Raw genomic sequence first — 27,689 nt, forward strand, 5'->3', positions numbered from 1 at the left:
AATGAAAGGGGGGAACATTAATTTTCTATGTATATAAAAGATCAGGTCCTTAATAATTCTGAATTAACACTTTCTTCTCTTCTCTTCTGAACATTTTAATTTATATCCTGCCCTTCAGTGTATGCTAAAAACTCCCAGGTCGCCTTAGAAAAGACAACCTGGACACTATGAGTAGGTTATGGTCCCATATACAAAATGCAACTTATTGAAACCATAGAGTTGGAAGGAACTTCTGAGGGTCATCTATAGCCCAACCCCCTGCAATGCAGGATTCTCTACACATGGTTCCCCCATTCAATTTGAAACCATAGCAGACCCTACTTAGCTTTGCAAATGTGCTGGCAGTTTTTCTTTTTAATTGTTGCACCACTGGGGGACTTCGAAACTTTAGGGTCCATATATGTGGCTAATGTCAGGTGAGTACCAGTGATTCTTACACCAGATTTCAAATTGTCAGCTCCAAGCATTGCCATATTGGTGACCTAGAGAACCATTTTCCGCGACACACTGGATAGATCAGTTGGTTAGAGCATAGTGCTGATAACGGCAAGGTTGCAGGTTCAATCCCCATACGGGACAGCTGCATATTCCAGCATTGCAGGGGGGTTGGACGAGATGTTCCTCAGCATCCTTTCCAACTTAATTCCGCGATCCTAAATTACCACATAGGGATTTCCACCACGGGTGGCGCTGTGGGTTAAACCACAGAGCCCAGGGCTTGTTGATCAGAAGGTCAGTGGTTCAAATCCCCGCGACAGGATGAGCTCCCATTGCTCAGTCCCTGCTGCTGCCAACCTAGCAGTTTGAAAGCATGTCAAAGTGCAAGTAGATAAATAGGTAACACTCCAGCAGGAAGGTAAACAGCATTTCCGTGCAGTGCTCAGGTTCACCAGAAGCAGCTTAGTCATGCTGGCCACATGACCCGGAAGCTGTACGCCGGCTCCCTCAGCCAGTAAAGTGAGATGAGCGCCGCAACCCCAGAGTCGTCCGCGACTGGACCTAATGGGGTCAGGGGTCCCTTTTCCTTTACCTTTAAATTACCACACAGAGACAACATTGTGGGATGCCAGCATTTGGAGCTTCATTTACTACAGAGCCCAAAATTTGGGATCCCCCTCCAAACCGCTGACAATTTTTTTGCAGGGTTTCATAACAAAGAAAACACGTTTTGCAATGCATGCCCCCCAACTGAGTATCCGAAATTTCAGGGTTTGTGGTTAATTAAGCTAACATCTAATATAATCTAGCAGATAAGGATGTTGAAGAAAGGTTTGAACCCAGCAAGAGAGAGCTCTGTTATGATTTAGGTTGTGATCTAGGATAGTGACCTCAGGCCAGCTTATTCTTCCCAGCCTCGAGCCCTCATCTGTATTATGGGTACAAGTTATAAACTCTTCCCCTTTACAGGGGCAGCTGTACGGGTTACAAAGGAAAAGCTTCAAATGCTACAAAACCGCTAATTATTCTTATGACAGCATCTCAATGAACATTAATGAGGGGTATGGCTTATAGATGTCAGGGATTTACAATTCACCTCTTTAAAAATAACTGCTACCATTGCGCATTAAAGAACGCCAGCAAATATGATTTGCTTTTGGGGGGGTGGGCAGTTAACGGTTAATCTATGGCATGCCAAGTGTGCATATGATTACGACAAAGAATTGGCAGCTGCAGAAGGAAAAGGGCTTGTGTTCTGCCGTTCTAACTTGTCAGTCAACTCATGCCAGTATTCTGGATGTCTGCCTCCCTAGCACACCCTCATTACATGTGTCTGTCTGAGCCGACTTGCTCATCTGTTCAGAGACACACCACATAAGTCGGGAATTCTCCCTCCTCTGTGGGAATTAGATCATAACCCTTCAGAGGCATTTGCCTCGTCGTCGCCCTCCTCCTCCTCTTCCTTACGGGAAACCTCTGTGCCTATGTAGTGTTTCTTTGTAGATTTCAAAACCTGTGTGTTTGTTTGATTTCTAGAATGGAAGAAGCTGAACTGCTGAAGGAAAGATTTCAGGCCATAACCGTAAGTGATTCTTCTATATATAAATCTGTGCGTCTGTGTTTGTGTGTCTGTGTTGTAATATATGTTTTAGAAAATCACTATCAAAGCTGCTTAGAGGTTACTAGGTGGTTGGAACATCTCCCTGTCCTGTATGAAATCCTTCGTTTCTGTCCTTATTTCGTTCCGTCTTGTAGACTACAAACTTTGGGCAGTCAGCAGAATTCTGCGTATGACTTGCATTTACGGCAGGCACATAAATTTGACCATTAGCTCCCAGGCGCTGAATGCCAGAGGTGTAGGAGTCAGGCAGTGTTTTATATCAGGCATACGTGATGCTGTCATTAAGACCAAGTGGCTCAGTGAGTGTGCATCTGTGCATTAATTTGAAGGACACCAGGTCAGAAAGCTAAGAATGAACAGAAACTAGGAAATTCCATAGCTTAAAGAAGTACGCTGGGCAATTAATCTTCTGCTTAATTAAATGAGTATTTGTTGGTAGTTCATAGGAACACCAACATTCTGTGTGTGTGTGTGTGTTTTAAAGGAGTATGATATGGGAAATTCAGTTCAGTTCACACTATGGTGGAGATATTTTATTCATAAAGAACCCAGTACTTGCAGAAAGTTGTCTCAGAACTGTGCTTTTCTTAAGAGGAAGAATGACAACTAATAGCATTGATGTCTAGCTCCCTATTGATCTGATCTAACCCTCGTGGCTCTCATCTCATGACAGGTTTGGGCCGGTAGATTGGTTCACTGGCTATTCTTTAAAGACAGATCTATGATTGGCTGTGGGTGGCATCATAGCACAATAATGATCATGTTCCTTCGGAGCTCTACTAAAGCTAGACGCAACATGCTTTTGGAAAATGAGAAAGTTCTTTCTGACATTTTTGTTTCATGCATGTTCCCGTTGCTCCCAGGGCTTCCCTTGCTTACACAACTAAAGAGCTGATGGTTAAAGAATGGAATAAGTAGATTCAGCTGTTCTTTCACTTCCAGGAGCTGTTTATTTCACAACCCTTGGTTCAAACTCTTATTTTGTTTCTCCACAAATAGTGAGACTTCTCACTGGTGAACTGGCATCACTATCAAACCACTCTATAGTCAGGCTTGTAAATGCAGCTGCTGGCAGCAAACCCATTACCAGCTTACAACACAACTTGGTCGTTCTTTTTTCTCAATTCAAATCAAAGCTGGTTTGGGGCGAAAATGCATCAAAACACAGTATTTCATAGGGAATGACAGGATAGATAAAGGATGGTGGCTAATGTCATGCATCCACTGCTTCCCAACCCAGCTGTGAAAAGGCACTGGATGCGGGCTACTCACTTTGTAGCCCATGAATAAAGAGATCTGTTGCGGAAATATTTTTTTCCTCTTTTTTTTAAGATGGAAGAGAATCAAACCTTCTCCATTCCCCTTTTCAGACCACAAGTGACTTAATTCACAATGCGCAAGTATTTGCAGGCTAGTAACTTTTATGGGCTTGTTTGCAAGGTTGTTCACAAGAAACATGGAGGATTTCCTCCCACATCCATAGGAATGTAAAGGAGAAATGTTGCTTCCTGCTTTGAGCCTATAGCAGTAGGGCAACACTAGACAACTGAGTTGGTCAATCGCTGTTGATTCAGTGCCATCAATACGCATGGCTGCTTGACACGATACAGGAGGACAGGTCCCTGCCTTAGAAAGCTTGCAGTCCAAAATTCAATATGGAGGAGACAATAGGGGACAAGTATAGGAAAGGGAGGCAGGGGTATACTGAGGGAAAATGCATGTTTGTTTCCATAACATGTATTTAGACTTGGTTACAATAGGATGCGGGCGCTTGACGTTGTGCCAAAGGCTTCATGGGAAAGCTAGATATGTTAAGAAGGGGTTTGAAGAAAGAGAGGGGGCCTCCAGATGGTATGGGTTTTTTTTAGGGGAGGTAAGCTGGTGGGGTAAAGAGAGGGAGCTTTTTCAGGCACCCTAGAAGTAACTAAGGAACCTCACTACAAGAAGCATGACCAGGCATCTTCATCTTCATCCACAATCCACTGGAGATGAGAAGTTGATTCTGGCTGGTCCTTAAATTGTTACATTTTCTAAGCTATTAGTCTCAACATTGGCTATGTGCTGGTGCCCTTATTTAGCTTGCCGCTTTTGAAAGATTTGTGCTTATATGGCAGCTGCAGAAGGAAAATATATAAGCACAAATCTTTCAAACCACTTTCTATATTAACTTGCATTTATTATCACTAATATAGAAAGTGGTTCAATTAAAAACATAGGTTTCTTGCTGGAAATGAATGAATTTTTTTATTTTTAAAAAATCTGCTAAGAAATGCAACAGCTTTTAAGCTTTAAAAATGTATCATCTGACATACGGTATATTGAAAGGGGATGGAATTAAGGCTGATGCATTAGTGGAACTTATAGCTGAACAATAATTCTTTCGTTGCTGGAAGAAGCTCATTTCCTTTCCTCTCACTGCACTGTCAAAGACCTTTTACATATAATTTTCCTGTTTCGCTCCAATGCACACATTCATACCATTCCCAGCAGTGGTACCCCAAATGGGCCTCATAGTGATCTTCCCCCACACCCCCTCACCAAATACAGTGGTACCTCAGGTTACAGACGCTTCAGGTTACAGACTCTTCAGGTTACAGACTCCGCTTGGGTTAAGAACTTTGCTTCGGGATGAGAACATAAATCGTGCAGCGGTGGCGCAGCGGCAGCAGGAGGCCCCATTAGCTAAAGTGGTACCTCGGGTTAAGAACAGTTTCAGGTTAAGAACGGATTAAGTTCTTAACCCTAGGTACCACTGTACCCCAAATTTCCATTGAAGGGAAGTCCAGCCTTCCTGGAGTCAGGAGAATGAGCAAAGAGAAAAATTAAATTGTCCCTGGATTTGGAGCCAAGAATGTGCCGTTCATTTCTCGAGCGAAGTGGGGGGGGGGGTGGATCTGAGATCCTTTGGCAGCATACTGCGTAGGTATATCTGGATGTATGCTCTGAGTTAGGAAAAAGAACTCTCTTTGGGAGTTTGCTTTTAATCTACAAAGTCATTTTGTTGACCTGCTGCACCATTCATGGCCAAATTATTTCAAGGCCCTTAATATAGTGGCATTCAGAAGAAAGGAAGGCGTGAAGTTCAGAGACTGGCAGCAGGATGTTCTTGAAATCTGGATTAACTGAACCGTTCAAAACTGCTACTGGGGGCGTACCTTAGTAAACAAAGTTTAAAAATGGAACGACAACCCCAGCTATCATTCTTCTCTCAGATATGTTCAGCTGTTTTCTCTCAGCAAGATACGGAAGTAGAGGCAGGAGGCCCTGCTAAAAGTATAAACGTTATAAGGATACATGTAAATACAGGCTAGCAAACTATTTACATCCCAAATGCTGTTTATAGTTGCATTATGGGATGTGTGCCAGAAATAACTCCTATCTGCAATGAAGATTATTCCAAGTCTCTAGACAATAATGGGAACAGAGCCCAACCTGGTTGCTAAATTTTCTGTAACTGAAATTACCTTCTAGTGCCCTAACCTCAGTTAACACCACCCTTGCTGTCTCTCGCTTGTAAATATGTAAACAGAGGCATATTTGGGGACTTGAAAGAATGGCCTCCTGAAATTTGAATTTGTTTCCCTAGTGATTGATAAATGAAGGGAAACAATCGTTTAATAGTTTTGCATGCCTAAACCTTTAATGCTAGACACAGCTGGTGTGTACTAAAAAGAAAATGATATGTTGAAGAAGAACCCTGAGATTTGTTCTCAGAAGAGAGAGATGGATTTAAAAGCTATTTTAGCAATCCTTTCCTCTTCCTAGGGAAACCAGGAAGTTGCAGTTCTGTGAGGTGGCATTTTCTAAATTCTCACTAAACCGCCATGCCCAGGGCTCTTGAGGGAATCCACAACCATTGAAGTGGGCTAAAAACACTGTGTGTTTGTAGTATGGATAGTGACTTCCTTTCCTTTTTCTTGTCAAATGAAAGCAGAAAAAGGCAGACAACTCCCACATCCTCATCTCAAGCACTTCAAATGGCTTCTAAAATCTAAGACCTCATTTCTTACTGCACAAAGTTTTCATATTCCAAGATATACTGTACATTTTATTCTCTTTTGTTTTCTACCATTGTTGTAATTCGCAGGACAAGAGGAAACTTCAAGAAGAAATCACTCAGAAACGCCTTAAAGTCGAGGAAGAAAAACTAAAACATCAGCACTTGAAGGTAACCTGCCCGTGAGGAGACTCTAATAATTTTCTTCTTTTCTTTTTTGGAAATCCACTGTATAAAAATGTAAGAAACCATTATAAGAGTATCAACAATTGGCTTATACAGGTGTGTACATCCCTTGGTTTCTCTATGCTGGGTGTCTGTTAGCTCAATATTTGACCTGAGTTGATTGAAAAGCAGCCTTCCCCCAAGCAGGTGTACAAACACACCCCCACACCTACACACATGACTACAATTCCCATCAGCCCCAGACAATATGGCCAATGGTCAGGGATGATGAGATTTGTAGTTCAAAATATCTGGAGGACACCAGGTTGGAGTATGTTGATCTGTGATGTTACATCTATATTGGCCCATTCATACATGTAAGTAATCACTTGACAAATATGTATGTGTGAACCAGTCTGACACAAGTGTCCTATCTAATCAATACAGGTCCAGTTACATACATTATTTCCTTCACAAATCTAAACATTTCTTTAATTTTTGCAGTTTGAATTTCATATTTACTTGGGTGAATTTTGAGTTTTACTAGCTAGAAAACCATAGAGTGCATTAGTTAATAATTGTCAACCTAGGCTCCTTTAAGAGGAAAGGCAATATATAATTTTAATAAATAAATAGCAACACTGGGCATTTCTTAATAGACTTGAGTTGTTTAGTGATGGTTTAGGGATGGCCAGAAATAACTATTTAATAAAAGTACAGCCGCACTTTTTTCAGACAAAGCATTTTCAATTTAGTATTGACTATAGACTCCATAACAATGGGATTCACCAAAGCATTAAATAAAAGATTCTGCTAAAATCCTCAGGCAGTAACTTAGTGTATCTGCCAAATGTTTAGTCAATTAACTTAATGGTCTGACCCTGCTTCCCACGCACTACAGAAGCACCTACAGATGTCAAACTTGCCAAGTTCCTTGGTACAAAATCCCAATTACTGGTGGATCAAACGTCCAGCCTCATATGAAAAGCTGAGCTTTTCGAGGACAGCTTGACATTGCTTGTCATATTAAGAACGAAAAAATAAAAAATAAAAACTCACAGTGCTCATTTGTTGACATTAGTCAAAACTGTGTCATAAAAAACCTTGGCACAAATTGACTAGAGGCTCAGTAGTAGGACTTGGTTGTCGAGGTCAGTTAGAAAGTGCAAGAACTGCAGAAGTCACAAAAGTGATCTTCAGGTTCTCCATCAGTTAGCAGTGAAAAGGTTGATGCCGCTGTGGCTGTCATGGCTGGGCGCATTGAGTGTATGCAGCATCACACATATACATTGAATGCCTGAGCAAGGGTCCCGCATACAACTGTATGCCCAGAAGCATCTCTGCAGACAATCTAGAACCCTGGCTGTGGAGGGATCTCAACTGCAAAGACAGAGCGCTCTGCTCATTCAGGTGTACATGCAAGGAGCCTATCCAGATATTCAGTAAACATGGGTGGATTGAAAAAGATGGAACCTGCTGCTCCCTATCCACACATGTTCACCGCACAGGGAATTTCAGTGCACGGATTAGAAGGGATAGGAGTGGGTAACATGTGTCCTCCAGACATTGCTTAACTACAGTTCCCATTACCCCTGACTTTTGACAATGCTTGGTGGAAGAAGAAGAAGAAGAAGAAGAAGAAGAAGAAGAAGAAGAAGAAGAAGAAGAAGAAGAAGAGGAAGAAGAGTTTGGATTTGATCCCGCTTTTTCACTACCCGAAGGAGTCTCAAAGCGGCTAACATTCTCCTTTCCCTTCCTCCCCCACAAGAAACACTCTGTGAGGTGAGTGGGGCTGAGAGACTTCAGAGAAGTGTGACTAGCCCAAGGTCACCAAGCAGCTGCATGTGGAGGAGTGGAGACACGAACCCGGTTCCCCAGATAACGAGTCTACCACTCTTAACCACTACACCACACTGGCTCTGGACCTGTTGAGGGCCAGAAGTTGCCCATCCCTAGAGTAGAAGAATGACAGCATAACACCTGAAAAGGACTTCTTTGTGTTTTCAGTTATGACAACCATCCAGCACCCACTACCCTCCCTTTATTCATGGGTGCTTATAGCAGAGAAGTTGTGTCCTGCCAAGGACAAAAGGATCAGCTGTTCTTCCTCTACTCAGAGGTCCAGGATATGGTTTAATATAGCTGTGGCACACCAGCTGCAGAATGATTGTTTGGGAGCCCTTAAGTTGCATGTGCAAATGAGCAATGATGAATCTTTTTCTTAAGCCATTGAGAATCTGCATTGTCTTTAACCAGTGAGAAGGGGTGCATGGAGCACTGGAGCTCTAAAAACGAGGAAGCACATCCCATCAAATTGGTACACTACTTCTTTTTGGACGGCTTCTTGTTTAATTAACATACCCATCGTATAAGCTTGCTTCATCATTTTTTACTTCCACTGTTAATGGCCCAGACTGTGTTTTGTAGTAGACAGAATTACATAATTTTAATATATTCTCACTCTTAAATGAGGTTCTCATTGCTGTCACTCCCGTGCTTTCCTGTTTTACCCCCATCCAACAGAGAATTTTAATAGTGTTATTGCTAATAAGTATGATTGAGCAAATTATTATACAGGGATTTAGATTGCATTACAGTATTTTGAGAAAATATAATTAAATAAGCTTGAGAGAGGCGTAATTAGAAAGTAATAAATCGCTGTAGGAACAAGGGTTTTCGTGAGCACGCTACTCTCTGTACTAAAGAAAGGGCACAACTACTTGCCTACAGGTTGCAAAGCTGGAAACAAGGAATCTCCCACCGACATTAGTGCACATCTCATGGCTAGGTTCCCATGTGAAGTCTCCAAGCACACGAAAACATGCTCGCTTTTGTGGAATAATTCACATAACACCCTTAATGACTGCAGCACTCATTTAAATGGGTGTGAGATACATCTCAGCTTCCTTTAATGGCAAATTACGTTCCTTGGATGCTTTGCAGCCACAGGGGAGTGTCATCGCTGGAACTAGAAAAACTCTGCAGTGGGTATAGAATATGGTTAGCTGTTGGGAACGGTCAGTTGCTGAGCAAGAGGAGAGGAGGAGTTCATAATCGATTGCTAGTGCTCATAGTCCCAACACAACCTCTGTGAAAGGAACAAAAAGATGGCAGGAGAAGGACAATGGAGAGGGCATTGCTTGCCTTTTGCTCTTGGAGTCTTTTCGCATATACAATGGTACCTCGGAAGTTGAACGGAATCCATTCCAGAAGTCCGTTTGACTTCCAAAATGTTCAGAAGCCAAGGTGCGGCTTTCGATTGGCTGCAGGAAGTTCCTGCATCGGACGTTCAGGTTCCAAAGAACATTCGCAAACCGGAACACTCGCTTCCGGGTCTGCAGCATTCGGGAGCCAAAAACGTTTGAGTTGCAAGGCGTTAGTTCAACCAAGTTTCTTCAACTGTATATAGTTTGTAAAGGAGGGTTACCCAGTGTGTAAATGTGTAAATGAGGGCAGTTGAAATGGAATTGGCATCATCTTTGGCCATATTTCCATGACAATTTAAAAGGTTTTTTTATTCTCTCAGACTTCTAGTGGGAACTGATGGGACTGTGCTGTTACGATGTCAGGGAAGGCTTTGACATTCGCTGCAATATTTTGATGGGAATGGGCTTTGATAATTGCTGAGAGCCAGTGTGGTGTAGTGGTGAAGAGCAGTAGACTCATAATCTGGTGAACCGGGTTCACTTTCCCGCTCCTCCACATGCAGCTGCTGGGTGACCTTGGGCTAGCCACACTTCTTTGAAGTCTCTCAGCCCCACTCACCTCACAGAGTGTTTGTTGTGGGGGAGGAAGGGAAAGGAGAATGTTAGCCGCTTTGAGACTCCTTCGAGTAGTGATAAAGCGGGATATCAAATCCAAACTCTTCTTCTTCTGTCAGCTGCTGCTTCACATTGTGTTTTATTGTAGGTTGTTTTAGTTGTGTTATGCTGCGGTTTCTTTTTAATGTAGTTACCCACTTTGGAATCACAAAAGAAATATAACTGAACAATCAATCAATCAAAGCTGTTTATCTATGAATTTTAGGGATATGAGAAGGCAACGATGAACATTATTACCAGACCAGTTGTTGGTTGACCGCCATGGCTCTCTTAGGCAGCTAAATGTTACATTAAGACCCCATGGCTATCTTTCCCCAGTTTGGGAGTGGAGAGAGCTGGAATTGCAGTTGCTATGCAACTATTGGAATGCATTCCTTAACTCCTTCAGGGCAGCTCAGAGATGCTTAGAGACCATGTCCTTTGGTTGCCCAGCAAACCCTATATGCAGTGCTGTCAAATATCCCGTTTTCCCCGGGATTCTCCCTTATTTCAAGCAGTTTCCTGCTGCTCTCCCTTATTTTTTATTTCCCTTAAATTTCCGTTTTTAATGGAAGCAGCTCCTCCCCTGCTGGCCAGGGACTGGGTGGGAAGACCTCGACTACTTGGAGAGAAAAGCCTCAGCCCTCAAAGCAAGTGGGAGCCGTTTCCTGTGCTTCCGGGGGGGTGTATTCCTCCCCCTGCATCAGCCCCTATCCATTGCCGCCGAGCCCCTCAGCCGGCCAATAGGGTTAGCTGGTGGGCGGAGCCTGGCTACCTTTGAGCAGCTGCTGCTTCCTGTCCTGTTTTGATGGGATCAGACAAGAAGACGATGGGGCTCCATTGCACGGAGCACATGGCTGCCCTCCTCTTTGCTCCGTTCCGAGCCCGAGCCTGCTTGGAGTTTACATTGCTGCTCCACCCACTTTTGCTTCTGGCTCCGCCCACCACTGACATGTGACTGTCCCCGGGATAGGTGAGACTGCTGATCCCTTATTTTCAAAACCGAAGCTTGACAGCTATGCCTATATGTGCTTGCTAAAAATAAATGAGAACTGTGCCAGGACTGAAACTCTGGCAGGAACAGGTTGGCATCACTAGTAAAAGAGAACAATGCTGCAAGGGAAAACAAAAACAAACAAACAAAAAACAGAAGTGATTATCTGTGATTATCATGGCAGGCAAAGCCCAGGTGGCATAACCCTGGAAGGAGGTGGGGGGAAACAGGCCTTAGGAATGCTATATCCATTTTAATGACAAACAGGAGGGTCTTGCAGTATATTTTACAAGTCCTCTTCATTTGTTGTGTCCTTTATCCTAACTAATGGGTAAAGTGTTCTCATTGAGTTCCAGCTCATAAAAGGAATGCATTTGACCCTTTTAAGAAATTGGTGCTGGGGCAGAAAAATCTGTCTAGAGCCTTAAAAAGGAACCTTTTAGATCTTTACCTCTTAAAGCACTGTGGAGATATGTGAAACCTCAATCAACATTTACTTCGCATCATGGGCTTCCGGTTTGGTGCCGGATAATGGCGGAGCGGAGCTGAAGAGCTCCGGCTCCCGGGGGGTTTTAGGGGTCTCCTTGTCTGCGCCAAGGGCCCCTTAAAGCCACGGGAAGAGCGTCCCGTGGACCGCGGCCTCGTGGGTCCCAGATGTGCCGTCTCTGCTCTTGATTGACCCTCGTAAGGGGGGGAAATCAAGCGAGCGGAGCTCCGACACGGGACTGAAGAGGCGGATGCACCCCCCCAGGAGATCAAAGCAGCGATTCTGCCAGACCTGAGCACCAAGCATTTCCTGCTAACTTCAAAGAAAAAAGAAGAACCCCGGCTGCTGTAAGTACGGGACTAATTGGATTTACATTTGAATAATTGGCAACCGGGAGGGATGTTAAAAGGAAGCCCGTCCCTCTCCTTTGTTGTGCAGAGGAGGTAATTAAGTTTCAAGTGGCTGCAGCTGCATCACTAGATACAATGTTGTTACGAAGCACTTTGACAGAGAAGATGGATTAAATCCCTGTGAGGGGATTGAAGATTTTGGAAATATCTCTTCTGTGGCTTTTGGAATTGTTTTTGGCACCCTGTCTCAGGGAAAATGGCGCTGGAAAACTAGTACGCAAGATGGAAAATTACTGACATTTGACACCCTTTGTCTTCTCCAACCATGCTTGCTTTCGCTTTTAAACTGATTCTAGATCCGGGTATTACCCAGGAACAAAGAACAATCCTTCTGCAATTGGAGCTTGTGAATCGGAAAATGGCTTGGATAGGGCGTAATTTCAAAGAAATTTGTTATGGAGCAAGAGAAACCAGCCAGATTTGGGAGAATTTTGATAACTTGGAAGCAGACTTCTCCAGGGAGCTGGGGGAGGTGCTGGAGAAATGGGACGAATTGATTCAGCAACCCCAGGTAAATGGACGGCCCTGGCGTAGTGAGAGACACAGGGCTGTTGTTTTGACTGGAGCTACAAGATCCTGTCTCTGGAGTGGGAGTCCAGAGATGAAGGTGAGAAGATTTCTGAAGACACAAGTGGAAGAAAATCAAAATTGCGAAATGGAGTTGCTGGGAGAGGAGAGTTGGTGCCTCTTGAGGCTCCCAAGGAGGAGATTTATAAACTATAAGATGACACTGAACAAGGACAACAGAGGGGAATGTAAAGATGAATGGTGGGGGGGCATGGGAGAGAGCAGAAAAATGGTAAGAAGGGGAATAGGGTGAAAATGATAAAAATTGAATTAGGACGGATTTATGGTACCCTGAAGATAGCGTGTTAAGACTTTAGGATTTTGATGTTAAGTTTTAAGACTTTGATGTTACGATTTTGGGAATTTTGAATTAGTGAAGAGATATGTAACTGACTAATAGCAGCAGTTTAAGTGAAAAGAAGTATAAGATTGATTTAAGAATTATTTTATGATACTATAAGATGTTAAGTTTTTATGATAGTACAAAAGGTTGGATAATGAATTGTAATGTTAAAAATGGATGTTACCAAAGTATATTAGTATTGAAGGCAGAGGAGGGAAAGCGGGGGAGGTCCCTTTAGAAGATCAGAAACTAGATTTTGTTAAGTAGTAAGAGATAGATTGGTGTTCCAGTTTAGGTATGTATTGGTTTTGGTTTTGTTTTAATTGTTCTTTTCGTTGATTGTGTCTATGTAATGTGTTTTTTATTGTGTTAATGTTGGTGTTTATGTTATGTTATGTTTTTCTCTTGTTTTACTGGAAAATAATAAAAATCTTATAAAAAAAAAAAACATTTACTTCGCATCATGAAACGGTTGGCTCCTGATAGCTCAGTTGGTTAGAGCGTGGTGCCGATAATGCCAAGGTTGCAGGTTCAATCCCTGTATGGGACAAGTGCATATTCCTGCACTGCAAGGGTTTGGACTAGATGATCCTCAGGGTCCTTTCCAACTATGACTCTGCTTCTGTGTAAGTACTGTATTGTGGGAAGTCTTTGCTTCCAGGCATGCCTGGAGCCTGATGGCAGAGGTTCATGCTATCTAATGCCTCGGTGCCAATAATATGGTGGAATGCGAACCACGCTAGACAAATGTAGCATGCCATCATTGAGGCCATTCTGAGAATGGCCCATCACACTGTGTTAGTAGCCTCTGTTTGGCATAATATACTGCAAGCAGTTGCAGCACCTTAAGAAGCCACTCCATATGAGAGACATCCTCTCTTTTTGAACCTCCTTTTTATAACAAGTTCTCCTAGATTCCTGGTTTGAGGGCCACCCAAGGGACAGGAAGAAATTCCTACATAAGCAGCTCATGGTTAAGACTATATCTGTACAAGTAGCCTCACGTTGGAAATGGGAGGAGGAAAGAGGAGGATGGCAGAAATCAGATTGTTTGTCATGGAGCAAGAATTAATATTAAATATAATCATTCATATGATCTGCTTAAGAAGCCAAGGTATGAGCCTTTTGGCCATGTACATAGCCCTTTCAAACCTTCCTTCACTTGAGGTGGCAATCAAACCAGGAAGTCTCTAACCATAGTTTCCCATTTCATCCAAACCAGGAAACTATGGCTTCAGAATAGGATATTGAGCCACCTTCAAACCATGGGTTAATATCCTTGCTTGTTCCATACTGTTGACCACAGTTCCCCAGTGGAAATGAATGAAACAGGAATCTATTAGTTAATGGAAGGCTTCCTGGCTTTTTCGCTTGCTCCAATGGGTTGTATGCATAGCCAAAAGGCTTGTTAAGCCGAGACATGAAAATTCTGGATGTCACCACTGAGTGACCACTGCTTCTTTAGCCTTGCAGATGCATATCTGGCCTTTGGTAAAACAATGTGGCTGTTCATTGAGGTGGAGCCAATGCATGCTTGATATGGGAATTTGTGCCAGATGTGTGGCAGTTGAAGGAAACTGGTAATGAGATTCTTTTAAAATATGTTAATATCTGTAGAAAAAAGCTCTGCGTGAGAAATGGCTCTGGGATGGATTAAATACTCTTACTCCAAAAGAACAAGAAGAAATGCAAAACCAGAATCGGGAGGATCAACAACGGATGAATGAGCTGGAACAAAATATCCTCAGGTACAGCACAAATTCTTCTTTTTATTGCTCAGTTATTAAAAGCTATGTGATCAGATCACTTTTCTATTCTTAATGGGGATTGATGTCTCTGGGGCCAGCTATTTGCCTTCTGCTGTTTCAATAATACAGCCAAAATTCCCCCCAAAAAACACCTTGTTTTAAAATATCAGGTTCTGGATATGCTGCAAATGGGTGAGATTTCACCATGTTTTTTTTAAAATCATTACTTAAAATTGGCAGCAACTGAGCATTTTAACATTTAAAATGACACTTCAGTCCCTGGTATCTTCAGGTAGGACTGAGAACAACTCCTTAAAATCCTGTAGAACCATGCCTAGTCATTGTAGAGAATGCTGGGTTGCATAGGCCAATCTCTGACTCAATATAAGGCAGCTTCCCATGTTCCTGTGACATTTTGAATAGGACAGAATTTTAAAAATTCTAATGTTCAACAAACAATAATAAAACAAGGAATCAAAGTTTCCAAAACTGCTTTGGCATATTTGCATTCCCTCTGTTGCAACACCCTACTGAATGCTGGTACTGGGAAGTGTTGACATTCAAATTGGTGGAGTAGAGCTGAAAGTTAAGAATTTGAAATGGGTTTTTTTAAAAAAAAAATTCTTCTACAGAATGTGGTTAATTTCAAATTCAGCAAAAGTTGTTATTTCCCATATTCCATTCAGTCAACTTTAAAGTGCACTCAGGGGCATAGCTAGCTGCTCCGGCACCCGAAGCGGCAGGGGCGGGGTGAACTGCCCACGGGGGCGCTACAGCGATTCGCGCATGGGGGTGCCACACGGGGGCACCACAGCAATCTGCCAAGGGGGGCAGCGCAGCGATCCGCCCAGGGGGCGGCGCGGCAAGCTGGCCACGGAGTCCACCTAGTGGACGCAAGCCCCGTGTTGCCGTTTCAAGCAGTGCTGGGCCCCGAGCCACTGCATCACTCCCAGGAGAGACATGTGGCTCGGGGGCGCTGCAGGCCAGCCCCCGCGGTAAGTGCCGCCCCCCACATTGTGCCATTTTGTCAAAAAAAAATAACCTCAAGGATGACACCCGGGGTGATCCGCATCCCCGCACTCCCCCCCTTCCTACGGCCCTGAGTGCACTACCTGGTCTATGTGCCTGAAATGTGCCTCTCTTCCTGAGGTGCCCTAATCACCTCACAATCAACGCAGGTCTCTCAGCAACCATGGAAACCATGCTGTGAGTAGGAAGGATTTTGGAGCGTGGGATTAGCATCAAAAGAAACCCCTGTAATGTTACCAAGGAGCGCACAGCAGCAGCACCTGTTCAGATCCTCTGTGGTCTTATTAGAACTTTCTCTGCAAATTCTTTAGAAAGGAATTCTTTAGAAGCCAACACCTTAGAAACCTCAAATCCTATCCAAGGCTCAGTACATTAACAGTAGGCAGAGCTGAAAACAACACTGGCCGGCGCTGGTGGGATTTGGAATTGCTCCCCACAATGCATTTTCAGTCCTGTGTGTGTACATGGCAGGAATTTGTGGCCGGTAGATGATACGAACAAGAGAAGATGTGTACCTGTTGTGAGCATGTGTTGCCTTTCTTACGTGTACATATTTACAAAAGTCTTTCCTGTTGCATAAAACTTTTCTTCCACATTCTGCTTCAATAATTCTAATTTCCGATTTAATAGTTCGAGTTTTAAAAGAGTTATCCTTTGATCATGGGTCATGCCCGGATCTAAGACCAGTTTAAAAGCGAAAGCAAACATGGTAGAAGCAGACAAAGGGTATCAAGTTTCAGTACTTTTCCATCTTTAGCCGCAAGTTTTCCAGCGCCATTTTCCCCCGAATCAGGGTGAAAAGATTACAATCCAATAGCTTCTAAGAAGAGATATTTCCAATATCTTAATTCCCCTCACAGGGATTCAGTCAGTCTCGCCTGTCAAAAGGCTTCTAAGCAACATTGTATCCGCAAATGCAGCCGCAGCTGAAAACAATGTTATCTTCTCCTTTCAGCAAAGGGAGGAACGGGCTTCCTTTTTACATTCCTCCCGGGTGCCAATTGTCATTTTAGGTCCAATTGCTCCGTACTTACGGCATACTTACGGTTCTTTTTCTTTCCTTCAAATTACAGAAGAACGACACGCTCATGCAGGCGGCAGCCGCCGCATCGCCTGCTCGGTTGGGGCATTACCTCCACAGCCCGGCTCCGTGGTCCCTTCACCCCCACGCCCCTTTTACAAGGGGAACGGGAGAAGGGTTCGGTGCCATAGTGGGCTCGCTGGAGAGCCCGTGCCGCGGGATGCTCGACCCGTGGTTCGGCGGAGCCCCGCTGTGCAGTAGCGGGGCTCCTACCCCTGAGCTGGCCTGGGTCGTCTCGCTACCGAAACGACCCACGACAGCCCAGCATGGCGTCCTCGCCGGAAGTCATCCCACCTCACATTTTGAGTAGGGATGAAAGAAGGCAGCAAATTCCTTTCTAAACTGTGTTCGTAACATACAGCACTGTTTCCCTTCCACTGCAGTTTGGTTTCTGTCAAATACTATGTTATCTGTCTCACTGTCCCGCTATTTTACATAAGTTGTGTAACTATTTAGGTAACTAATGAAACTTTCATTCATTTCAATGTAAAGGAAGCAACAAAACAATGTTCAAAAAGCCATTTATTATATACCGGTATTGTTTGCGGGATTAAACAACAACATGCTTGAATGCTGATCATATTCATTTGACTGGTTTCTGTTCCTGGTTTCCACAGACTAATCATGTGAATTGCAGCAATTTCTGCTTCCTTTTCTATTTTCCTCAGAATTTTCTGGCATCCATCACTTAGAGGGTCACTAATCTAACCAAGCTGATGCGACCCGCAACAAAATGTAGCAGCGTCATGTTCCTTATTTAGTGCCATTCTCCAGGATACTTCATTTCATTCCTCCTCCCACATAGTTTTCTGTAGTATTCCATGGTCACTGAGCATGCTCAGTCCTCGTGGGGATATTTTTGGAGATTTTTCGCGTAACTTTACAAAACCTTGGATTCCCTCAGACCTTCTGAGACCTCGCTCTTGTGCCTGAACATCAGAAATAGGGGAAATGATGGGCTCTAAATAAAACCACTGTTGCACTGTCGGATTTTAGGTGGTACGTAGTGTGTTTTCTCTTTATTGCAGTTGGCACCATTAACCATTGCTTCTCCAAATATTTGTACATAATGCAGACTTGAAAAAGAAATTGAGGACCTTGAGAAAGAAGAACTGGCCGTCTCAGCCAAAGAAAAGGCCATACTGAAGAAGCTTAAATCGGTAGAAAGAACCACAGAAGATATTATAAAGGTCAGAGTCTAATTTTAAAGTCCTGCTACTGATGTAATCTCTGTCGCTTTGCAAAAATAATCAATTGAGGGGGATGCAGGAATGAAAGCAAGGAAATGTCACAGAACTCCAATGTGAAGTTCAGCAGGGGGGAATAGGGGCGACTAAAACTTACAGTGGTCTAAAACATGCAGATTTGTCGAGATACGTTATGCCGAGATTGCCACAGGAATGTTGCATCACATTTATACCCTAATCCTAGTATTGGAATATTTGCACTTTGTGCTCTGAACTACAGCATTATTTTAGCATTAAAGATAGCCCAGGGTTAACTGTTAACTATATGTTGGCAGAGTATCAAGAACATATGGAGGGAGGGGGGGAGCCTAAACTCAGAGAGAGAAAAATGCTCTCTGTGTTTATTCACCCTTCAGTCAAAGACTGAACAAACACGCAAGCTTGCCAATGGGTCCTGAAAGTCAAATAGGCCCAAAGGGGTATTATGCAATCGCTTTTGTAGAGAGAAGCTACTGCCATCCATTGCCCCAGAGTGGTCTAATTGAAGATGTAGCAAGACAGAGAAAGTCACAGACGAAAAGTTATCTTGCAAGAACAGTTGTCATCAAACCCAGGAATGACAAATATGTTGACCAATTGCATATGCCTCATAGGAAGGTAAAACATCTATTTAATAACCCAACAAAATTATTTTTATTTTTGACGTTTATTAAATTTGTATACAGTCCTATCACCACAGGTCTCAGGGTGGTTCACAAGATAAAATCACAAAAATAAATAATAAAAATAAAGGCAAAAACAACCCAATTATCCCCCCCTCCCCAACACATTATAAAAGGGCATTAGTTGTCAGTTAGCCAAAGGCCTGGTTAAAGAAGAACGTTTTTGCCTGGGACCTAAAGATATGTGACAAAGGGGCCAGGCAAGCCTCCCAGGGGAGAGACTTCCACAGTCGGGGGGCCACTGCAGAAAAGGCCAAGTTTTGTGTTGCCACACTCTGGACCTTTTGTGGAGGAGGCACATGAAGAAGGGCTTCAGAAGATGATATCAGGGTCCATGTAGGTTCATACGGAGAGAGGTGGTCCCTGAGGAAATGTTTTATATATATATATGGAGGATATGGTGTAGCGATTTACAGAAATAGACATATACACAGACATATATTCCACTGCCGCTACATGTTCTGTAGCTGTGTGGTTGACAAGCAGCGACACTTTCAACCCTACTGGTGGTTATTCACAATACTTGCTTCTTCTTCTTTTTCTTAGTCTGTGAAGGTGGAGAAAGTAGAGACTAAAGAAGGTATGTTCACTCAGAAGCCTAGAATTTTACATTATTTGTGCCTAACGTTAGAGGTAAAAATAGTTGTGTATTAACCATTCTCTCTTTTCACAGAGACACCCAACTACATTTATGCCAACATACCAGACCTTCCAAAATCTTTCAGGCCTTCCGCACTTAAAAGGACAAGGCATCTAGAAACAGAGGACGATGAAGAAAAGCGAAGAGGTAAAATTCAGCAATGCAGTTGAAGAAAGGGTGTAGACTTATAATGCGGTACATCTAAAATGATTCCAGATTTAGGAATTTATAGCTCAGTATTGTCTACTTTGACCTGTAGTTCTCTCCAGGGTTTTATGCATTTGGCTAAACTTCTAAACAGACTTTTCTCACAAGATATATATATTTGAGGGTGTGTGGCACTAGCTACACACAATTTTGTTTTGTTTGTTCTATTTTGTTTTGCATGAGTTTTGCATGTGCTTCGTTTGCCAAGTAAAGAGTGCGATGGTGAGCACACTATCCTTCCTTGTCAAAGACACCTTGTTTCGAGAATACTGCTAGCTATATCTGTTCCATGTTCCCAAATATCTCAAATGCTGAAAGGAGAGAGTGGGCAGGTTTTTAATTAGCAAACATTTTGAAACACCCAGAGCTTGCACTGGAGCATTGGCAAAGACTGAACGCAAACCAGTGACTTCCAGATACCGACACAGAAATTCAAGCTCGACCCCATGGCTGATCTTTAGCGAGAGCCAAAATGACAAGCTGGAAGATGTTCCCTTAATCGCTTCTTTTGTTTCCTCAAACCTTGCAAGTTGGCAGAAGAACATGAGGTCCAATGAGTGTCATTGTCTACCTTAACTTTATTGTGCTGTATCAAACTTGCGCATTATCCCAGTAGCAGGAATGGAAATTGTTGTCTCAGCTCTGCTTACCCGTTGCCATGGGTGTGGAAGGCTCTTGTTCCTCAGCAGCACTGCTTAAAAAAATAAGAGTCTTGCTGAATCAAGCCAGAGGCCCATCTAGCCCAGCTGCCTTAAACCAAGTCAGACTATTGATCCATCTAGTTCAGCATTATCTCCACTACTGCCAATAGCATTTTGGTCTTTTCCTGCCCTAACCTGGAGATGCCAGGGATTGAACCAAGGATCTAGGGGATACAAAGCACAGCCTCTACCCCCTTGAGCTTTGGTCCTACCTGTGGAATTGGTGCTTTCTGTTTTTCAGGCAGTTGATGCACCACCAATGCCTTAGAGGTGCACGTGTGCTCAGATTGGCTGGTAGAATGACTTCCTGTCTTGAATTTATTTGTAACGCTGACTTACAAGCTCAGCCCTATGGCCACCAGAACACTGATAACCCACCAACCTGTTCTGGCTTTTCGCAGAGAGGGAAATGATAGCACGGTATTACAGCAGCTATTTGTGTGGACCTCTGTCCCACACCCCTATCCTGGCTTTAAAAGGTTGCAGGTAGCCGAACAGTTAAGACCAAGGGCTGCCCCTCTAGTCTTTAAAGGACAGGTGACATATAGCTCAAACCAGCAAGGAAAAGATAGGGAGGGGGCTGGAAAAGGGAGAGGGAAAGCTCTCCGTATTCCTCATGAACTCCTCCTGAGTGCCTCCAATCCTTTCCTCCGTTGGGCTCAAAATCTCCTCCCGAGTAGCAGTGCATTCTGCCAGTAGATCGTAAGATATCTGATGTCTTTCTCCAACCATCTGTGACCCCAGTTATCATAGAGGCTAACTACATGTGACAGTGGCAAAAGCCATTTCCTGGAGCGTGGGTTGTGCCGGACTTACATAAGGTAGGCTCAGGGTGATTGAAACCAGACAAGAAACAATATAAGGGATAGAAAAGATGTGCTCAATCTTCCTGCCTGCACTTTCCCTACTCAAAAACACACTTCCCAGGTGCTTTTAAGAGCAGCGGGGCTTGCCTCCAGTCTTTGAGCTCCATCAAGAGAAAAACAGTTGCAGGGAGAGCGTTACAAGTAAGGAAAGTAGCAGCTGGGGAAGAATCTATCACACCATATATGCATTGCTTGAAATTATTCGATGCTGGTGCCCCCATTTTCTAACACAACTGCCTGCTGCTTTCATGTGCAAGTTCTTGTGACCTAGCATAGTAGTAGTAGTAGTAGTAGTAGTAGTAGTAGTAGTAGTAGTAACATTTGTCTGAGAGAGTGAAGTTGGTGTTATTCCATCTCTTCAGGTCTTTGTTGATTTGTCGCCACAAGGGGTTGTCATTGTGGAGGTTTAATTTGTTGAGGTTTCTGCTTATTTGTACCCCTAGGTATCTGAACTTGGTGCGGCAAAGTTTTATCTTGGTGATGTTGGCGAATTCTTTTTGGGTGGGGAGTGTTGAAGCACATAGCCTCAGACTTTGCAAAGTTTACCTGTAGGCCCAACACCATTGCAAATGTGTTGAGTTCTCTGATTAGGGAGGTTGCTGTGTTTATGGGGTCAGGTATTTGACCATTAGGTTGTCTTCAAAGAGCCCTGATTTATTGTATTATTGACATTTGTATATATCTTTAGCACTTGCGTTGTTTTGCTTTATAAAGGACTCTTATTTCTTCCAATGCAGCATTGTTTGCTATGGAAATTAAAGTTGAAAAAGACCTGAAGACTGGAGAAAGCACAGTTTTGTCGACAATACCACTACCGTCAGATGAATTTAAGGGCGCAGGAGTGAAAGTGTACGATGACGGCAGAAAGTCGGTCCATGCAGTGTGTTCCAATGGAAATGTCACAAACAAGGAAGTAGATGACCTTGCGCCTGTTGAAGTGGAGGACCTCTTGAGGCAGGCAACGGAGAAACAATCCAAGTCTCCAACTGAATATCATGAACCAGTATATGCAAACCAGTTTTGCAGGTCCACAACTCCCCAGAATGATAAGTTAGTCCAGGGACCAAATAGCCAAAAAGGAGCTCTTCAAAACAAGACAAACAGCCTGGACTGCTTTTATAAGGAACCTGTCTATAAAAAAGAGCAACCATTTAAAGAAAATGGTCTAGATTCTTCCAAGAGCTATCGGCACAATTCTCACTCTCCGGTCCTTCAGCGAACACGAAGCCCACCACAGATTAGCCCCCAAAACAAGATGGCCACTAACGATCAAAGAGAAGTTCTACAAGAGGCTGTTGAACCTTATCAGAAAATGGGAGAGAACCAACAAGGTATGAAATCCAGAAACTCTGTAAGTACCCATGAAAGGCCTCCTTCAGGAACGCTGGAAAGCGATGAAGGTTCTAGTTACAGTGTGGTCCAAGCTGTGCCGTGTTACGTGGATGATACCGAACCCGTTACAATGATTTTCATGGGTTACCAGCATGTGGACGATGAAGAACTGAATAAAACTGTCTGTGGGTATGATGGAATTATCCATGCAGAACTCGTCGTCATTGACGATGACGGTGAAGAAGAGGACAGCAAGGAGGAGAGTCGAGCTGGAAAGCCTTTGTATCATCCAGTTGGTCCTTTTAGCCAGGTCTACCAGACCCCCAGCCAAACAAGTGCAATTCCACAGACAAACCCCAGCAAAACCGCCAGTGATGGTGTAAATGTGTCGCCTTATAAAAATTCCATATCGCTCAAGGAGCAAGAAGAAAGTCTAAGCTGTTCTACCTACAACGGTCAGATCGATGGCCGGTTATCAGGTGATGGAACAGAGGATCCCTCCTTAACAGGTAAAAAAAAGGGAAAGTCACGACACTGTTGCGCTCTCATGTAACAGACCGGCTACTTCTCTTTCTCCCTCGTTCCTTCCTTGCTTCCTCTTGGCATCTCTACACCTCAGAGCTGACTAATACAGAACTATCTAACCCATTTCTCCCATGTTCTAACACTTTCATTCAAATGTTAACAATGTTAACCGTGCTATACTGAAGGACCTAAGTGTACAATGCCGGGGGGCGGAGGGGAATTAAAAGCTCCAGTTAGGGCTGGTATAAATCAGATACAGATTTTGTACTTCAAGTGCAACTTGGAAACACTGATTAAAATGTTATCTCCTTGGTCCTACGGCATGTGAGAAAAATGGTTGCGTTTTGGTAGTAAATAATAGGCTTTCTTCCTATTCTGCGTCTCCGTTTCTGGAGCTCAGTCATGCCTCTCTCTGTTCTCCTGACTTTGTACTGTATAATGTACCTTGCACCTTAACACAGAAAGGCTGGTTGAACAGGTTTTATTTACTTTAACCTTGACTTAACATTGGCCACTTCACTTGAAATGTCTTTATGCAAGTTTTTGATATCTTTCCTCATCCTACTTGATTTGGGTGTCTGTGGGTTTGTTGTTGTGTTTTTTTTAAATAGTAAGTATGACTAAAATCCAACTCTTTTGTCTAACCTCTGTCTGTCTGTCGGTCTGTCTGTTCCTTAAAATAAAAAGGTGTTGCATTTTCTAACCTGTTTGCATGATTACTTTCACTCTGCTTTCACTCTTCTTCTTCCTAGAAACTTTTTGTACAGGTATTCTGTATGCTTCTTAGAACACAACAGCCTCTAATCCAAGTACTTCAAACTTCTGGTAATAGTTCTGTTGGGGGAATAAAGCACTGGGTTCACCCAATGTGAACTACAACATATAGTCCTGATCTCCCAAAAAAGTGAAGCTGAATTATTTGGATTTGTAACAGTTTACAGCTACAGTGGTACCTCAAGTTACATACGCTTCAGGTTACAGACTCCGCTAACCCAGAAATAACACTTCAGGTTAAGAACTTTGCTTCAGGATAAGAACAGAAATTGTGCTCTGGCGGCGAGGGGCAGTGGGAGGCCCCATTAGCTAAAGTGGTGCTTCAGGTTAAGAACAGTTTCAGGTTAAGAATGGACCTCCAGAACGAATTAAGTTCTTAACCCGAGGTACCACTGTATTGACTTAATTTAGGACTAATACTGTGAATATGCATGTACTTGCACAGGAGGAGATCCCACTAACAAAAATCAGCAAAGAATACTTCAGTATACAGTGGTACCTTGGGTTAAGAACTTAATTCGTTCTGGAGGTCTGTTCTTAACCTGAAACTGTTCTTAACCTGAGGTACCACTTTAGCTAATGGGGCCTCCCGCTGCCACCACGCGATTTCTGTTCTCATCCTGAGGTAAAGTTCTGAACCTGAGGTACTATTTCTGGGTTAGCGGAGTCTGTAACCTGAAGCATCTGTAACCTGAAGTGTCTGTAACCCAAGGTACCACTGTAATTGGATATAGCACCAAACAGATTTATTTCAATGGGCTTTGAGCATAGGCAGGCCTGCACATGTATTGAAGCCTGCCGGTCTGTTTTACAAACTCTCTCCTCTTCGCTCCATCTTTGTTTTCAAGGCAGTTGACAAAACCAGAACATTAATCAAGCCACAGATGAGCCACCAGACATGACATTGTGTTGTGTTGTGGGGTCATGAGTCCTGCCTGTTTTATGTCTTCCAGCTTCAATGGCATTTACGGAGCCAGCTTTTCGTGATATATCTCTTTGTGTTAAAATTTTGGAACGCATTGCAGCACATTCAGCTCAGGCGGCTACCACCTGCCAATAGTACCTCTCCAAATATGAGTTCCATAGTAGAATAATGGAATTCACATTAATCTAAGCTAGCCTGGAGCACACTGTTCCCTGACTGCAAAACCTGTCCCCCCCCCCCCAGTTGAAGCCAAGTAGTTCTTCTTGCTGCTTCCCATGCATTGTTACTGTGCCTCGCCACATACGGAGTAAGCGGAGAATGCTAGGAAATGAGTAATTTTCCCAAACAGTCTCCTAATTATCCTGCTTGCCCCCCAAAGAAAACAAAGCCAGGAAGACCAGCTGTAGGGCAAGGTAGCAAACCAACAAAGAGCTGCTTGTGAGAGGGAATAGAGGCGTTCTCAGATCTAGTTTATTTACTTGTTCCTTGTCAAAACCCATTTTATGAGAAGCCCTGAAGTCAGTGCCACCGTGCCATGTCAGGGGAAGGTCCAGTAGTCTAGAGAAACATTCCTGGATGCCTTTCGCATTGGAGGAGGAGAGCACTTAAAAATCTAAGCAACAAAAGGGCAGCCTTTGTAACCATGTGTGTGTATGGGGGGGGGGGAATAAGAGTTTCCTACCAAGGAAAGAAAAGAGGCACAAGTGTCAACAGGCCAGAATGGTGACACCTCCTGCAGTTCAGTCCATGACGTTTCTAGCCTTCAAACATTTTCAACCCCCCCTCCCAACTCCTTGCACCTGATTTTGGTCCTAGACTGTGGAGTTTTGATTATTTTTTTTATTAAAGTAGATCCTACAAGGCCCAACCTGTAGTTAGTGAAGAAAGGCAGTTTGAAACACTTCCTGGCTTAAAAAACACAGCAAGGTCACTATTTCTCTTGACTTGGAATGAAGATGGCTTGGTGGGCAAATGCCTTAAAATGCAGTATTGCATAAAAAAATGGCAAGATACATATGAATCCAGCATTGTGCATGCATCACTTCCCAAACCAGTGGTGGGAGCACACTGCATTCAGAGTGAACAGAATTCTCAACTGAGAAATTAAAAGGCATATTGTTTACTGTCAAGTGTCCAGCAGGTTAGAGGGCAGATCAATGACCACTTTGACAGCCGTGCAAGATGTTTTAGTGCCCATTTTTCCTTCACCTATGAGACGCGGGTGGCGCTGTGGGTTAAACCACAGAGCCTAGGGCTTGCCGATCAGAAGGTCGGCGGTTTGAATCCCCGCAATGGGGTGAGCTCCCATTGTTCAGACCCAGCTCCTGCCCACCTAGCAGTTCAAAAGCACATCAAGTGCAAGTAGATAAATAGGTACCGCTCCGGCAGGAAGGTAAATGGCGTTTCCATTCACTGCTATGGTTCGCCAGAAGCAGCTTAGTCATGCTGGCCACATGACCCAGAAGCTGTACACAGGCTCCCTTGGCCAGTAAAGTGAGATGAGCGCCACAACCCCAGAGTCATCCGTGACTGGACTTAATGGTCAGCAGTCCCTTTACCTTTACCTTCCTTCACCTGCCACCTATGCTGTTGTCACTCTGCACATTAATAACTTCTGGTTTTTAACTCTACTAAAACAATGCTCTCTTGGACCTAACCATTTGAAGTAAGTGCAATTCTCTTTAAAAGTTAGATTTAGAAGTGGGATATCGCATGGAATTTTTGACTTTTTTATTTATGTTGCAGCTCTGAGAATGAGAATGGCAAAACTGGGCAAAAAAGTCATTTAGGAGCTGCAGTGGTATAATACTAAGTATCTGCTGGTGTGATGTGAAGCAGAAGAAGAGCTTTCTACATTTCGGACTTTGACGGTCTTTCGCCTATTTGAAAGAAGCATACATAAGAATAATGACACCCTGCAGGAAAGTGAATGGACAGCAAGTTGTGCTTCCAGCTATTCAACCCAATCCATATGAATTTAACTTCAAGTGCCTTCAAAAAATTTCTGATAACAAATGGGACATTTCTAATAAATGCTATGACTATGTAATTGGAAGCTAAGAGCCAGTATCTTTAACAAGGCTGCACCCATAAGAGTCCCATTTATTGAGTGAGGGATGGCTGTTTCCTATTCGGATCATTCTCTAAGCGCAACCACACAAGCAAGAATATATCTTGCTATTCTTACCAATTGTGGATGGAGTGCCACAGGTCATGATTTGTACATTCCCATAAATCACGGGATCTGAAGTGGGACTATGACACTTCAGGATGTTTACTACTACCCAAACCCACTATCTTCCCTAGAGGTTATCTCCATGTGTTCTTTTGGTTCTTGTTAAGGAAACTCCTGGTGGGGTTCATACTCTAATCAACCGCTTTTGTCAGCCCTCATTCATCTCCCACAGGGCGACTAGGGGTGCCGGAAGATAGATTTTTCTTCTGACAGCAGCAAGGCCAGTTCTCTGAACTACTAATAGCCTTGAGCTATGTACAATCCCACCTGGCCCCACTGTCACCAGCCTGCCAGCTGTGGACCACGGAAATGGAAAGAGCAGAGACTTCAGAAAGAAAGTACTTGCCCAAGTGTGTTTGCAGCTTCAAAAGTGAAGGCATCATCCATATGTAAAACACCTACTAGAGATGGAAAGCACTGCCACTCTTTGCTAATGCACTCATACACAATGCATCCTTCATTGTGTAAACCCCATTGCATTTCCCCATTCAGAATTGGGGCGCGGGGTGTGTGTGTCAAAAGTCTGTTATGGGGTGGGTGGGAAAGAGACCGACAAGCAGGGTTTAGGCGTTTCTTTCCACCATCTTATGCTTATGTCCATCTGTCACTTTCCCACTCCATAGTTACAGACTCCCACTGACCTAGGAATAAGCCCCATTGAATTCAATAGGATTTACTGCTGCGTAGTCATGGTTAGGATTGTGCCGTTAGCCACTTCAGATTAGACAGCGCTTCTCTGCCCCACGGTGGTCATTTTTTCTCCAGCACCTCTGCTAAACACATTTTCAGACGGGTAGAGGTCTACATGGCCAAAGTTCTCAAGAAGTTAAGAAAAATAAAAATCACAACAAATTGTGCTCCAGCATAAGGATTTTCTAGAAGGAAAGTTCTCTG

The 27,689-nt window shown here is 43.4% G+C and overlaps 1 protein-coding gene across 1 annotated transcript; it reads left to right on the forward strand.

Moving 5' to 3' along the window:
* Positions 1-1,692: 1,692 nt before the first annotated feature.
* Positions 1,693-26,615, forward strand: PALMD (palmdelphin). Its single transcript, XM_033151588.1, has 8 exons — positions 1,693-2,020; positions 6,147-6,227; positions 14,440-14,570; positions 17,756-17,870; positions 19,136-19,169; positions 19,263-19,376; positions 21,741-22,844; positions 26,306-26,615. The coding sequence occupies exons 1-8, from the start codon at positions 1,976-1,978 to the stop codon at positions 26,347-26,349; spliced, it is 1,668 nt and encodes a 555-aa protein (XP_033007479.1). The 5' UTR covers positions 1,693-1,975; the 3' UTR covers positions 26,350-26,615.
* The last annotated feature ends 1,074 nt before the right edge of the window (positions 26,616-27,689 follow it).

The sequence above is a fragment of the Lacerta agilis genome, chromosome 6 (genome assembly GCF_009819535.1).
Source record: "Lacerta agilis isolate rLacAgi1 chromosome 6, rLacAgi1.pri, whole genome shotgun sequence".
In the NCBI taxonomy this organism is placed as follows: domain Eukaryota; kingdom Metazoa; phylum Chordata; class Lepidosauria; order Squamata; family Lacertidae; genus Lacerta; species Lacerta agilis.